At 47.3% G+C, this 13,306-nt stretch overlaps 1 protein-coding gene across 1 annotated transcript in view; it reads left to right on the forward strand.

Moving 5' to 3' along the window:
* The window catches only part of PPFIBP1 (PPFIA binding protein 1), a 212,621-nt gene that overhangs the window by 48,071 nt on the left and 151,244 nt on the right, over positions 1–13,306 (forward strand). Inside the window, exons 2-3 of the mRNA XM_060258534.1 lie at positions 518–615; positions 2,991–3,196. Of these exons, the coding sequence (XP_060114517.1) occupies positions 552–615; positions 2,991–3,196 (270 nt within the window). The 5' untranslated portion in view covers positions 518–551. The remainder of the gene's footprint in view (positions 1–517; positions 616–2,990; positions 3,197–13,306) is intronic.

Genomic DNA, 13,306 nt, shown 5'->3' on the forward strand with positions numbered 1-13,306 from the left:
ACATGTAAATCAGTTTAAATTCCTGAAATGGGCACTGTGGCTTGATTCATTTCTATCACTTTCTAGAACTTTCCTTCCTGATGGACTTTTTAGCTTAAAATTTCTATTATCCTCCACAGCAGTTCCACTGGCAGTAAGTGGACAGCTCTGGAGTATGTGGCTTGAGGGTGTTTTAAGACCTTAATGCCCTGGTGAGCTACATTTTACATCTATCAGATTTAGAAGGGAGCAGATGTTTAGAAGGGAGCAGACTAGAGGAGTTGTAACTGCATGCAGTGCTGGGAAAAGGCCTGCATCATATGCTTACATGCCAATGTAAATCCAAGGTTCCCAGGGAACTCAGCGGGGGGGGGGGGGGGGGAAACCTGGGTGTTGTGCATTTGCCTGGACGTTGACGGTGGTGCAGATAAGCTCTGCTGTTCAACAGTTAAATTATAATTTTACAGATTTTCATTCCCTCCTTGTGGCTTTTGTGATCTTGCAAAACGTGTGTAACCATGTCGCTTCATTGCTTTAGGTGTTCGCAGTGGCCACCCTGCAGAAACAAGAAAATGATGAGCGATGCAAGTGAGATGCTGGCTGCAGCTTTGGAACAAATGGATGGCATTATTGCAGGTGGAACTTCTTTTGTTATCGTTAGTGGAGGAACTGGGCTGTGACCTTGAGAAGGCAACGTGAAACTATCTTGGGTTTGCAGGAATCCAGTTGAAGGACGTCTCTAGACAGATTCATGCTAACACATTCATTGGCCTGCTTGGAGCTCTTTTTTTAGACCTCATCTGTTTTTCAGAGCTATTGAGTGATTTGGCTCTGCTGTTAAAATCTACGCATGGTAGAAACAAAGTGTTTATTTTTTCAAATCCAGATTAAACTGCAGGTTGATGTAGGATTATTAACAGGGGAATGGTAAAGATGGGTAGCTTTGGACCCAGTTCAAACACAGAATAGAGGAGCTGGTGAAACCATCTATCACAAATGGCAGGTGGAAGAACTGCATTATTATTAGCTTCCTGGGGAGAATGTAAACTGCTGCATACAGTATGTCACAGAGGTGATTACACCCCCTCACATTTTGTAAATATTTAAGTATATCTTTTCACGTGACAACACTGAAGAAATGACACTTGGCTACAGCTTGTACAACAGTGTAAATGTGCTGTCCCCTCAACATTACACAACACACAGCCATTAATGTCTAAACTGCTGGCAACAAAAGTGAGAACACCCCTAAGTGATAATGTCCAAATGGGCCCAAAGTGTCAATATTTTGTGTGGCCACCATTATTTTCCAGCACTGCCTTAACCCTCTTGGCATAGAGTTCACCAGAGCTTCACAGGTTGCCACTGGAGTCCTCTTCCACTCCTCCATGACGACGTCATGTAGCTGGTGGATGTTAGAGACCTTGCGCACCTCCACCTTCCGTTTCATACTTGCAGAGAGCCAACACATATCGATTCTTGACCAAATTTGGTGGCTAGAGGAATAGTAAGTAAAATCTTTGGAGTTGGGATATCTTGTCCTTTATACATCAACCAAATCCATTTCTTCTGCTAGTTTCCAAAAACTTGTTGGCAACTGAAGACTTTTACTTTTCATCCATTTGTGCCTTTTTTTTGTCCAGTTGTCTATCAGAAACTGCATTGAAATTTCCTATTAGACAATATTCTACATATTCCAAATTTGATAATTTAAGATGCAAATCTTGAAAAAATTTCTCTTGATGATCATTTGGGACATAGATATTTGCAAGTAAATTTTTTTTATTATCCACTCTAATTTCCACTAATGGAATTCTTCCATCTTCAGAAGCATACTGCAATTGTGGATTAAATTTATCTTTAGTATATATTGCCATTCCCCTTTTCTTCTTATTCATGTCTGCTGCTGTAAATAAATTACAGTATTTTTTGCACCATAAGACTCACTTTCCCCCCCAAAAAAAGTGGAGGGAAAAGTGTGTGCGTCTTAAGGAGTGAATACTGCAAAAAATTCACACAAATGCCTCTAAATTCACACAAACGGCTCTAAAAACTAGGTGCGTCTTATGCTCAGGTGCGTCTTATGGAGCGGTACCAAGTTTTTTATTTTTCAAAAAATGTTGCTCTTTAGTTAAAATATGAGTTTCTTGTAAGCAAATTATGTCCATTTCCATTTTTGTCAAATATCTAAAAGTCTTCCTCCTTTTGGCAGGAGAGTTTTTTAAGCCAGCTGTCTTTCATATCCAAGCAAGCAAGCATCTTTCCCAAAATCCAAAACATTTTTCTCCCCCAAAGAGGGTTTAAAGCAGATCAGTTAAATTCAGCCATCAAGTCTCTTATAAAACTAAAAGTTGGTGTGGTCTCCTCACGCAGGGATTTTCAGTGTTATCAGGTTAGGCAGAAACTTTTGCAAGCCTTGAAAAAGAATGAGGGAGAGTCCCCCCCCCCCACACACTTCTCAGTCTTTTGCACCACTTGAAATCTGCTTCAGTCCTGTTTCTTTTTTCCTGCTTGTCAGAGATGTTACTATTCAAAAAAAAAAAAAAAGGAGAAGAACACTTACAGTAGTAGGAAGATTGTTGTCACGTATCTTGATATTAGAAGATTTTAAGGTCCAAAATGTAGAGTGCTGGAAAAAAGAAAAAGAAGCCAGGGGCTGATCCTCTTGCCATTTAAAAATGGCGATCGGAACGATGAGGCTAGAGGCAAGCGGGATCAGGGAGCAGCCACCTCTGCTGACACCGCTGTTCTGCCGCTCAAGCCCCCTGCCTTCTGGGACCCTTCCTGAGCCCTAGAGTTGAGTTGTCCTTTGGCGGCGACCCCTCTACAGACCGATTTGAAAGCGGCTCTGGACGCGTTGGTCCGAGCCGCTTCCAGCCGCGCGTCGCCGAAACCGGAAGTCAGTCTAAATGCTATTCTCCCCACACATGTGTATGTACATTTATAGATAGTCTGTATATAATGTTTTTAAAAATGAGCCAATGCTACATTTGACTCTTGTGTTCCTCTAGGCTCCAAGGCTTTGGAGTATTCCAATGGCATATTTGATTGCCAGTCCCCAACTTCTCCATTCATGGGGAGCCTGCGAGCCCTGCATCTGGTGGAGGATTTGCGAGGCTTATTGGAGATGATGGAAGTAGATGAGAAAGAAGGATTGCGGTGTCAAATCCCAGATTCAACAGCAGAGATTTTGATTGAATGGCTACAGAGTCAAATGGTAAGACAGTACAAGGGGTTTCTTTATTTTAAAAATATGGGTGGACCATTGCTCTATCTGGGTTGCTAATATACTGCTAAAATTATTCGCAGGAATCTACACAGATTGCTATTTCTTTTATATTGATTTGCCCGAGAAACAGGTGTAATACCTTTTTTTTCAGCATTAATTTCATGTTTGCATTTTAATGAAAGCATTTTTAATTTTGTTTTGAAATTGCTCTTTGCATCTTGGCCCGCATTCTGCTTCAGAGATGTGAAATGTTAACATAAATTCTTCAGCCAGTTGGCTCTAGTTTTGACTTGCTTGTTTCTACTTTATTTTGAAAATTTCTACTCTTATTTTCTGTCTGTGTCCATGTCAACAAAGGGTAGCATGGCTTATGACCCTCTCTGACAGCTTGAAAGTTGTGTCGTGGTTTCTCCCCCTCTCTTTGCAAATGCTGTCAAAAGGCAGGGAAATGTTGTGTTGTTCTATACTGTGCAGTCTGTAGTTGCTGATTTATTGGAAGCATACCTCTATAGAGAGTGATTAGTAGGGAGTGATTAGTGATTCACATTTGGGATAAGATGGAATGAATACTTTTATTGTTCTGCAGGGCCTGTAGGTAGAGCTGTTCCACCAGGCTTTCAGCTGAGGTAGCAGCCATCCATCTGACAGCTGGACTTGAACAGTTATTCACCATCAAAGGAAAAAAAGAAAACTTATCAAAAGCTAGGGAAGAGGAGCTTAACATCAAGCATCTGCTCAGGTTGCCATTTTGAAATCAGCCTGGGGATCTAGGTACCAGATTAAGTCCCATCTGGTTAAGTTACTATAGTTACCTGTGTACAGAATTAGTCTGTTTTGAGAGAAACTTTTAGAACTTGGAGTGTTATGCTTAACTTTAGAAGTGTAGTGATTTCTAATCTTTTAATACGTAGGATTCTAATGTTGTCTGACTTCAATGTTTACCTGCTGGGGTTTTGAGGAATCAAAATATAATTCCCCTGATCTTTAGAAAAAAAGAGGGAATGAGGGAAGCAAGGTCAGCAGACGTTTTTGAGCAAGAGGACAGTGAGCCCAAGACTCTAATGATCTACCTGTTGGTTCTTAGGAGATCCCTCAGGAAGATGCAGACAAAGAAATTAAATTACTGTCATGGAGCATTCATGGTTGGCACAGTAAACAAGTGGACTGGGAGGTGATATAAATGTTGAAGGATTTCCACATTTGTTTACAAGAGACTTTTGCTAAAACTCACTTAAAATAGATGGCTTTGAAACTTTTAATTTACAAGCCACTCAGGAAGATGCAGACAAAGAAATGCTGTGTGAATCTTTTAGACCTTTTTTTTTTCTGGAGAAGAACAGAAAGATGTGTATATAAAATCTGAAGTTAAAGGCAAAACTTATTAGCATTTCAGCTGATGAATATGATCTTATTACATCTGGGGGGCATAACACAATCGCTCTGAACTCAGAATCAAAAGAGGTGGTTGAGACCATGGACCTGACTGATCTTGGAGATCACTTGCAAAACACAGTAAAACTACAAGGGGGAAGTAACAAACTATGTTGCACCTGGGCCAAAACTATTTACAATCACAGAGGGATCGACCCTAATAACCCATAAGCCTCCAAGAGAGGGAAAGTTATTGTCAGTTGGTTCTCACTTATTTTCAGAAGGAGATGTTACGTTGCCTAAGCTTGCTGTTCATGGATCCAGTGTTGCCTTGGGACTGACCCAGAAGCTCCAACTGGTCCAGAATGCAGCCACATGGGTCCTGACAGGGACCCCTAGGATTGTGTGTGTGTGTGTGTGTATATATATATATATATATATATATATATATATATATATATTGTCAGAACTTAAGAACTTCAAACGGATCCCATACTTGGTTTCAAAGCTAGGATTTTATTAGAGAGAACTAAGTACTGGAAGAGACGAGATAACAGTGATGGCAAGGGCCACCACTAGCACAGTTTTATACACTAAAGCAAACACATCACAAAGCCACAATTCACACCATTGCAAGCACATCTGTCTTCCCACCATCCACTATCAGTAAGGAGGTTGCCTCCTCGTTCTGAAGGCCACACGGCTTGGCTTCAAAGGGCACTAGTGTGAGAATGTGCAGAGACACACCATAATTCAATCTACAGCCCTAAATATTTTGGATACCAGTAGGGCAAGGTTAATTGCTACATAGGCACTCGGGGTTATTAAGAGGTTACAACATGGAGTCAGTTTGGTTCAGTTACAATCTGAGCATGAGCAATACTAAAAATACAAAGCAGGTACTGGTTACATTACAGTTGAGCCTCAGCAGTAGTTACAAGTTCTGACATACTGCCCCCCCTAAGCGCCCCCCCCACGGGGAACCAACTTGGGCTTGTGTGGGTATAGTACGTGAAACTTTTTCAGCAGTTGCGGAGCGGATACATCCTGTGACTTGACCCACTCGTCACAGCTCGGAGGGAAGTGTTTCCATCTGATCAAGTAATACAACTGGCCCCTTTTTACTCTGGAATCCAGAATTTCCTGGACCTCATGGTGACTCTGACCCCTCACTGTCGTCGGAGGGGGCGGCGGGGCCCTGGGATGGAATGACGTAGCACCAGGGTCTTTCCGAAGAAGGCTGCAATGAAAAACAGGATGGATCTTACTTAGAGACTTGGGCAGGTCGAGTTCTACGGTTACCTTGTTTATGACCCTTTTGATTTTGAAGGGCCCCAGGAACTTTAGAGCAAGCTTGCGGCACGGTTGTGGGAGGGGGAGGTTCTTTGTAGATAAGAAGACCGTATCCCCCACCCTCAATTCCCACTCGGGGGAATGTTTCTTGTCGAACTGCTTTTTGTATGCTTTTTTCGCTTCCTCCAGATTTTCCTGAATACCCTTCCAGCCTTCACGAAGACCCTCCCACCATTGTTGGCAAGACGTGGGCTCGGACGGGCTGGCGGGGAGGGCGAGCGTGGGAAACGGCTTGCCCTCGTAGCCGTTAATGATTTGGAAGGGAGAGGTTTTGGTAGAGCTGTGGAGGCTGTTGTTATAGCCATATTCAGCGAAGGGGAGGAGGTCCACCCAGTTGGACTGTTGGAAATTAATAAAACATCGGAGATATTGTTCCAGAAGGCCATTAACCCTCTCAGTCTGTCCGTCCGACTGGGGGTGATAGGCGGAGCTGAGACCCTGCTCAATGCCAGCAAGTTTGCAGAACTCCCGCCAGAAGTTGGCAACGAACTGCGTTCCGCGGTCACTAATGACCTTGTCGGGGAACGAGTGTAGGCGTACAATGTGAGTGAAAAAGAGCTGAGCGAGCTTTTTTGCTGTGGGGAGTTGCTTACAGGGGATGAAGTGGGCTTGTTTAGAAAAAGTGTCGACTACAACGAGAATGACCGTTTTTCCCTGTGAGGGAGGAAGCTCAACAATGAAATCCATGGAGACTACTGACCAAGGCCGGTTGGCCGTGGGGAGGGGGACGAGGTGGCCGGGGGGTTTACCCCCCCTTCGTTTTGCCATGAGGCAAGTGGGGCAGGCGAGAACGAATTCGGAGACGTCTTTTTTGATTTTTGGCCACCAAAACTGTCGGGTGAGTAAGTTGAGCGTTTTAACATAGCCGAAATGGCCTGCTAGGCGACTAGAATGGCAGCGTTGGAGGACTTCTTTTCTGAGGGGGCTGGGCACATAGATTTTGTCATTGTGCAACCAGAGACCGTTTTCACTCTTAGTTAGGTTAGGTGGGCGGTCAGTTTCTAGGTTTGATTCAATAAGAAACCGGGGTAGGAGGTCTCCGTCTGGAGGGGTGGTCTGTTTCCCCGAGCGGGTGGTGACTCCGCCCGAAATGGCTGACGGGGGAATGAGTGAATCTACAATCTCCTCTCGGAGGCTGTCGTGCTGGGGCATGCGTGAGAGGGCGTCTGCCAAAAAATTTTTTGAGCCTGGGATGTGTTTCAACACAAAGTCAAATTTTGCAAAGAAGCCCGCCCACCAGATTTGTTTTGCAGTCATTTTGCAGCGCCCGGTGAGGGCTTCGAGGTTTTTGTGATCGGTCCATATTTCAAAAGGTACCCTCGCTCCTTCAAGCCAGGAGCGCCAGGTTTTAAGGGCAAACATACTGCAAACGCTTCCTTGTCCCAGACAGACCAATTTCTTTGTTCGTTAGAAAATTTTCTAGAAATGTAGGCACATGGACGGAGCACCCCGTTTTCTCCCCTTTGCATCAATATGGCTCCGATTGCGGCGTCGGAGGCGTCGCATTGAACCACGAAGGGTTTCAACTCGTCAGGATGTGCTAACACGGGTTCTGAGGTGAAGAGGCGTTTTAATTCGGTAAAAGCCTTTTGGCAGTCCGGCGTCCACGTTAAGCGTGCGCCTGGCTTTTTCGCCTCTTCACTTTTGCCCTTGGTTTTTAGGAGTTCGGTTAGGGGAAGCATGACTGTGGCGAACCCTTTGATGAACTCGCGGTAGAAATTTGCGAACCCGATAAAACTTTGGAGCTGTTTGCGGGTTCTAGGGGGTTCCCAGTCCAGCACCGCTTGGACCTTTGCGGGGTCCATTGACAGTCCTTCCCCCGACACTCGGAAACCCAGATAGTCAAGCTCAGTTTTGTGAAATTCACACTTTGCCAACTTGGCGTACAATTTGTGTTTACAAAGGGTGCTTAACACTTTCCTGACTAGCGGAACATGCGATTTGAGATCTTGCGAATAGATAATGATGTCATCAAGGTACACCACCACCCCCTTAAAGAGGAAGTCACGTAGCACTTCATTGATAAAGTTCATGAATACCCCTGGGGCCCCCTGTAGTCCGAAGGGCATGACTAGGTACTCGAATTGTCCTAGAGGGGTGTTGAAAGCTGTTTTCCACTCATCCCCCTCCTTGATGCGGACGCGGAAGTACGCGTCCCGAAGGTCAAGTTTGGTGAATATCTTTCCTTTCGCTACAGTGTTCAACAAGTCTTTTATCAACGGGATCGGGTATGCGTTGGACATCGAAATCCCGTTTATCGCACGAAAATCTGTGCAAAGTCTAAGCGTCCCGTCCTTCTTCTTTCGGAAGAGGACGGGGGCGGCGTGGGGGGCTGTGGCCGGTCGTATGAACCCACGCTTAAGGTTTTTGTCCAAAAATTTTCGGAGTTCCGCTTTCTCCGCCCAACCCATGGAGTATAGTTTCGCCTTGGGGAGTTGTTGCCCCGGGATCAATTCAATGGCGCAATCCGTGGGGCGATGGGGTGGTAGCTCATCTGCTTCCTTCTCGCTAAAAGCTAGTCTTAAGTCCCGATACTCCTTGGGAATCGAAGCGACTTCCTCGAGTGTGAGGCAAGCCCGTTCGTTTTGGGGGGGAGCGTGCGGCCCCCATTTGGGGCGCCAGTGGTGGTGTTCGCACCTCCAATCGGGGAATCGGACGATCTGTTCCGCCCACCTTATGTCGGGTTGGTGGCGGGCGAGCCAAGCCGAGCCCACCACCACGTCGAAAGAGCAAGAGGGGGCGATTACGAAAGTTTCAATCCCCCAGTGCTCTTCGGTTCCTACCGGGACCGCTTGGGTCTCAAGGGTACACGGTTCCCCCCTCATGGGTCCCCCGTCCATCTGTTGAAATTGCATCGGTTGCGGTAGAGGCGAGGTGGCTAATCCCAGTGCCTCTACTAAGCGGGGGGTAATTAGGTCTCTGTTACACCCTGAGTCGATTAACGCTCGGGCGTGCATGAACCTCTTTAAGTTTGGATTAAGGAGGGTGACTGCCATAAACAATAAACCCCCAGTGGCTCTCACAGTGAGAAGTGCCGGCTGTTGTTGGACCTGCTTTGCGGCACCCATTAAAGCAGGTCGCTGTCGTTTCCCGCCGACTCGGTCTCGTCCGACTCTTCGGTTGATTCTTCCACGGCCGTCAGGTCGGTGGTAAAATCCTCGTCAGTCGCCAAGGAAGTGGCGACGGAGCCCCGACTGGGCTCCTTCGAGCGGCTACTCTTTTTCTTCTTCGGCCCCGAGGCGGCCGGTTTCGCCGAGGGTGGTGTTGCTCCTGCTTTAACGGGGCAGTTGGTGGCGAGATGATCCGGGTCTCCACATCTAAAGCATTTGCGCGCGGCGGCGGGGGTTGAGGTCGCTGGGGTCTTCCTCCCTTCCGCTTTAGTCGGAGTGTGTTTGGCTCCCTTCTTCCCTAACTGCTGCCGGCGCATCCCCACATGTTGGAGGTTGGTTTCCACCTCCCCGGCCAGTTGGATCCATCCGACCAGGGTGTCGGGTCTCCCTTGGCTGTAGCAGCGGTCGAGGATGTTCGGGTTCAAACCATTGTGGAACGCGGTGTACTTCATGACTTCGTTCCACCCCCGGGCCGCTGCACAATATCCCAGGAACTCAGTAGCATACTCGCGAGTAGTGCGGTTGCCTTGCTCGATGCGCTGGAGGGCAGCGATGGCTTTCTCCTCTCGAAGGGGGTCGCCGTACTGGCGGAGCATCGCGTGCAGGAAACCTGCGACTGTTGCCAGCTCGGGCTTCCTTCCCGTGTAGAGCCCCACGTACCACTTGCGGGCCGGGCCCCTCAGGCGGGACGAAATATGGTTTACTCGGCTGGCCTCCGTCGGGTAGTCGGCACCCCAATGGGTGAAGAACGTGTCGCATTGTATCGTGAAATACTCCACGTCCTCTGGATTCCCGTCGAATGTAATCTTCAACTCCCTGCCCCTGCCGTCGCCCCCCCCGGGAGCCGCAGGGCCAGGGATCGCCGGGGGTCCCCCTGGGAGCGGGGCCTGGGGTACTGCCGGCGGCGGCACCGGGCCTGGCGGGGCAGGCAGCACCGGGGCGGGTGGCGCCGGTTGCACCGGGACGGGTGGTGCCGGTGGCGCCGGGGCAGGCGGTGCGGGTGGTGGCGGAGCCGGCGGAGCTGGGGCGGGTGCCACCGGTGGTGCTGGGGCTGGCGGGGCCGGTGGAGCCGCGGGCGGTAGCCCCAGCGGCAGACCTCCTCCTAACGGCGGGATCCCCAGGACCGCAGTTTGTAGGGTTCGAAGCTGGTCGTAGATCGCGCCCAGGTTCTGCTGCATGTCCTCCGCCATCGATACGCGGGACCTGTGCACGTCGTCGTGAATTTCCCGCACCCAGTCGAATAAGTCGTTGCGGAGGGTTCGGATCGGGTCGTCCCCACCTCGCGCCCCGGGACCTTCTCCCAGGTCCTCGTCGTCGTCTCCGGTTCCTCCTTCGCCCAACATGCTCCGGTAGCGCTGCTCCGCGGCGTCGATCGCGGCCGTGGACTTCCGCGGGCTCCAGAGTCGTGGGGCAGGGAACGCGTCGACCGAGAAAGGCGCCGGGACCTTAATTTTTCGCCGGACCCCCGTCACCTTCGGGTCGAGCGGCGGATCGTCTGTAGGGGTGGTGGGCTCTCCGCTGTCTGGAACTTTTGCCGCCATCGGACCAGGTTTCCAGTTCAGATAAGCCACGAAACAATGGGATCACTGTTATAATGTCAGAACTTAAGAACTTCAAACGGATCCCATACTTGGTTTCAAAGCTAGGATTTTATTAGAGAGAACTAAGTACTGGAAGAGACGAGATAACAGTGATGGCAAGGGCCACCACTAGCACAGTTTTATACACTAAAGCAAACACATCACAAAGCCACAATTCACACCATTGCAAGCACATCTGTCTTCCCACCATCCACTATCAGTAAGGAGGTTGCCTCCTCGTTCTGAAGGCCACACGGCTTGGCTTCAAAGGGCACTAGTGTGAGAATGTGCAGAGACACACCATAATTCAATCTACAGCCCTAAATATTTTGGATACCAGTAGGGCAAGGTTAATTGCTACATAGGCACTCGGGGTTATTAAGAGGTTACAACATGGAGTCAGTTTGGTTCAGTTACAATCTGAGCATGAGCAATACTAAAAATACAAAGCAGGTACTGGTTACATTACAGTTGAGCCTCAGCAGTAGTTACAAGTTCTGACATATATATATATATATATATATATATATATATATATATATATATATATATATATATATATATATATATATATATATATATATATATATATATATATATATATAACCTGTGCTATGTGAGCTGCACTGGTTACTGGTGGAGCAACAAATCAGATTCAAGATGCTGGTATTAACCTTTAAGGCCATTCATGATCAAGGACCCACATACCTTCAGGACCGTCTCTATCAATATGCCACCAGTAGATCATTAAGATCAGATATGAAAAATCTTCTGGTGGTCCCCGGCCTGAGAGAGATCTGACTGTCCTCGACTGGCCTATTGGAACAGAGAATAACTATCTGGCACTCTCAGGTTTCCCATGCCCCTCTTTGCCTACCCTCAGAAGTGGGAGAGTAGTGACATTTGAATTGTTTTAATTAGAATCTGCTTTTAGTGTTATTTAATACTGGTTTAGACTGCGTGTTGTTAGTGTTTTATCTTGTTTTAAGCCACCCTGAGCCCTGAATGCAGGGAAGGGTGGCCTAAACAATAAATAAATAAATAGCTGCATTGCTCATCCAGATGCAAATAATATTACTTGTGAAGAACAACACATCCCCTTATAGAACAATCATGCAGTAACTGTCACAGTAAACAAGGGGATTGGGAGGTGATAGATGTTGACGGATTTCCACATCATTTTTTTACAAGAGCCTTGGGCTAAACCCCCAATTAAACTAGGTGGCTTTGAAGTTTTTAATCTAAAAGCCACTTGTAGCGCGTCTAATAGAGGATGCCCAAAGGCATGCCCAAACTCTCTTTGTTAAGATATGTAGTGAAACTTTTTTACATGATTAATGTGTATGTTCTTTGCTTAAAAGCTTTAGTTCTTAACATTTTTGGTTAGCTTTTGATAAATATGTTTAAAATTGGGTTTTCAGCACAGATTACTCTTATGGGTGATACAAATACAAGACTCAGTGCTAGCAATATGGATTTTCTGAAATCTGTGTTTGAAAAAGGCTTGGTCTTCTCTAAACTAGGTTACAGTAGAATATCTTTAGACATGGGCTTCAGCGTTACTGGCACCTATTTGCTGAACTTTACCTCAAAATTTAACTTGGAAATTTTAAAATGGCCTCCAGGAGTTAATATCCAGTAAGACGGCTGACTTTAATTATATCTCCACCCAAGGAGCTAACACTTTAAAATATATTCTTGTAGCAGATGAATTATTTCCAAGAATAATTCAACATGAATAAATTCAACATGATAGAAATCTTTTGTAGTGATCATCTCCTCATAACATTTGAACTAAAAGTGTGTTCCAATTCTTACCAGATTGGTAAGGCACAGGGCTTTTTTTGTAGGAAAAGCCCAGTAGGATCTCATTAGCATATTAGACCACACCCCCTAACATTGGCATATTAACTCATTAGCATATTAGGCCACATACTCATTAGCATATTAGACCACATCAGCTGGGATAATCAAGTGGAACTGGTGGTAGTACGCTCCCTCCCCCCACCTGCCACTCCTCCCTCCCTCCCTGCAGAAGCTCTAGCTGCTCCCACCAGACCTTTAAGGCACCCACATATCCCAGCAGCAGTCCTTCAGAAGACAATGCCCACCACTCAGGGAAGGAAGAAAGGGAGGAAGGAGCTAATAGACAGGGGAAAAGACTGACTGACAGAAAGAGGGGGGAGTGGGAAATAAAGCTAATAGGGAAAAAGGGAAGGAAGGAAGGGCTAATAGATAGGGGGAAAGACTGACTGCCTGCCAGAAAGAGGGAGGAGTGGGAAATAAAGCAAATATGGGGAAAGAAAGATTGAAAGAAAGAAATCCTGACAGAAAGCAAGAAAGAATGGGGGGTGGGAAATAAAGCAAATAGACAGAGAAAGAGAGAGAGAGAGAGCCAGCCAGCCAGCCCCACAACACTGGTCGCCCCCCCCCAGTGAGGGGGAGCCAGGACAATGACGCGGAAGTGCGACTGGGCCCCTAGAGCCTGGCTGGCGAGCAGGTAGCCCAGAGGATGCTGCCAGCCAGCCCCGCAACACTGCTTGACCCCCCCAGAGCCCGGCCAGCGAGTGGGGAGCCAGGACGATGACGCGGAAGTGCGACTGGGCCCCTAGAGCCTGGCTGGCGAGCAGGTAGCCCAGAGGATGCTGCCAGCCAGCCAGCCCCGCAACACTGCTCGACCCCCC

The sequence above is a fragment of the Heteronotia binoei genome, chromosome 17, assembly GCF_032191835.1.
Source record: "Heteronotia binoei isolate CCM8104 ecotype False Entrance Well chromosome 17, APGP_CSIRO_Hbin_v1, whole genome shotgun sequence".
Classification (NCBI taxonomy): domain Eukaryota; kingdom Metazoa; phylum Chordata; class Lepidosauria; order Squamata; family Gekkonidae; genus Heteronotia; species Heteronotia binoei.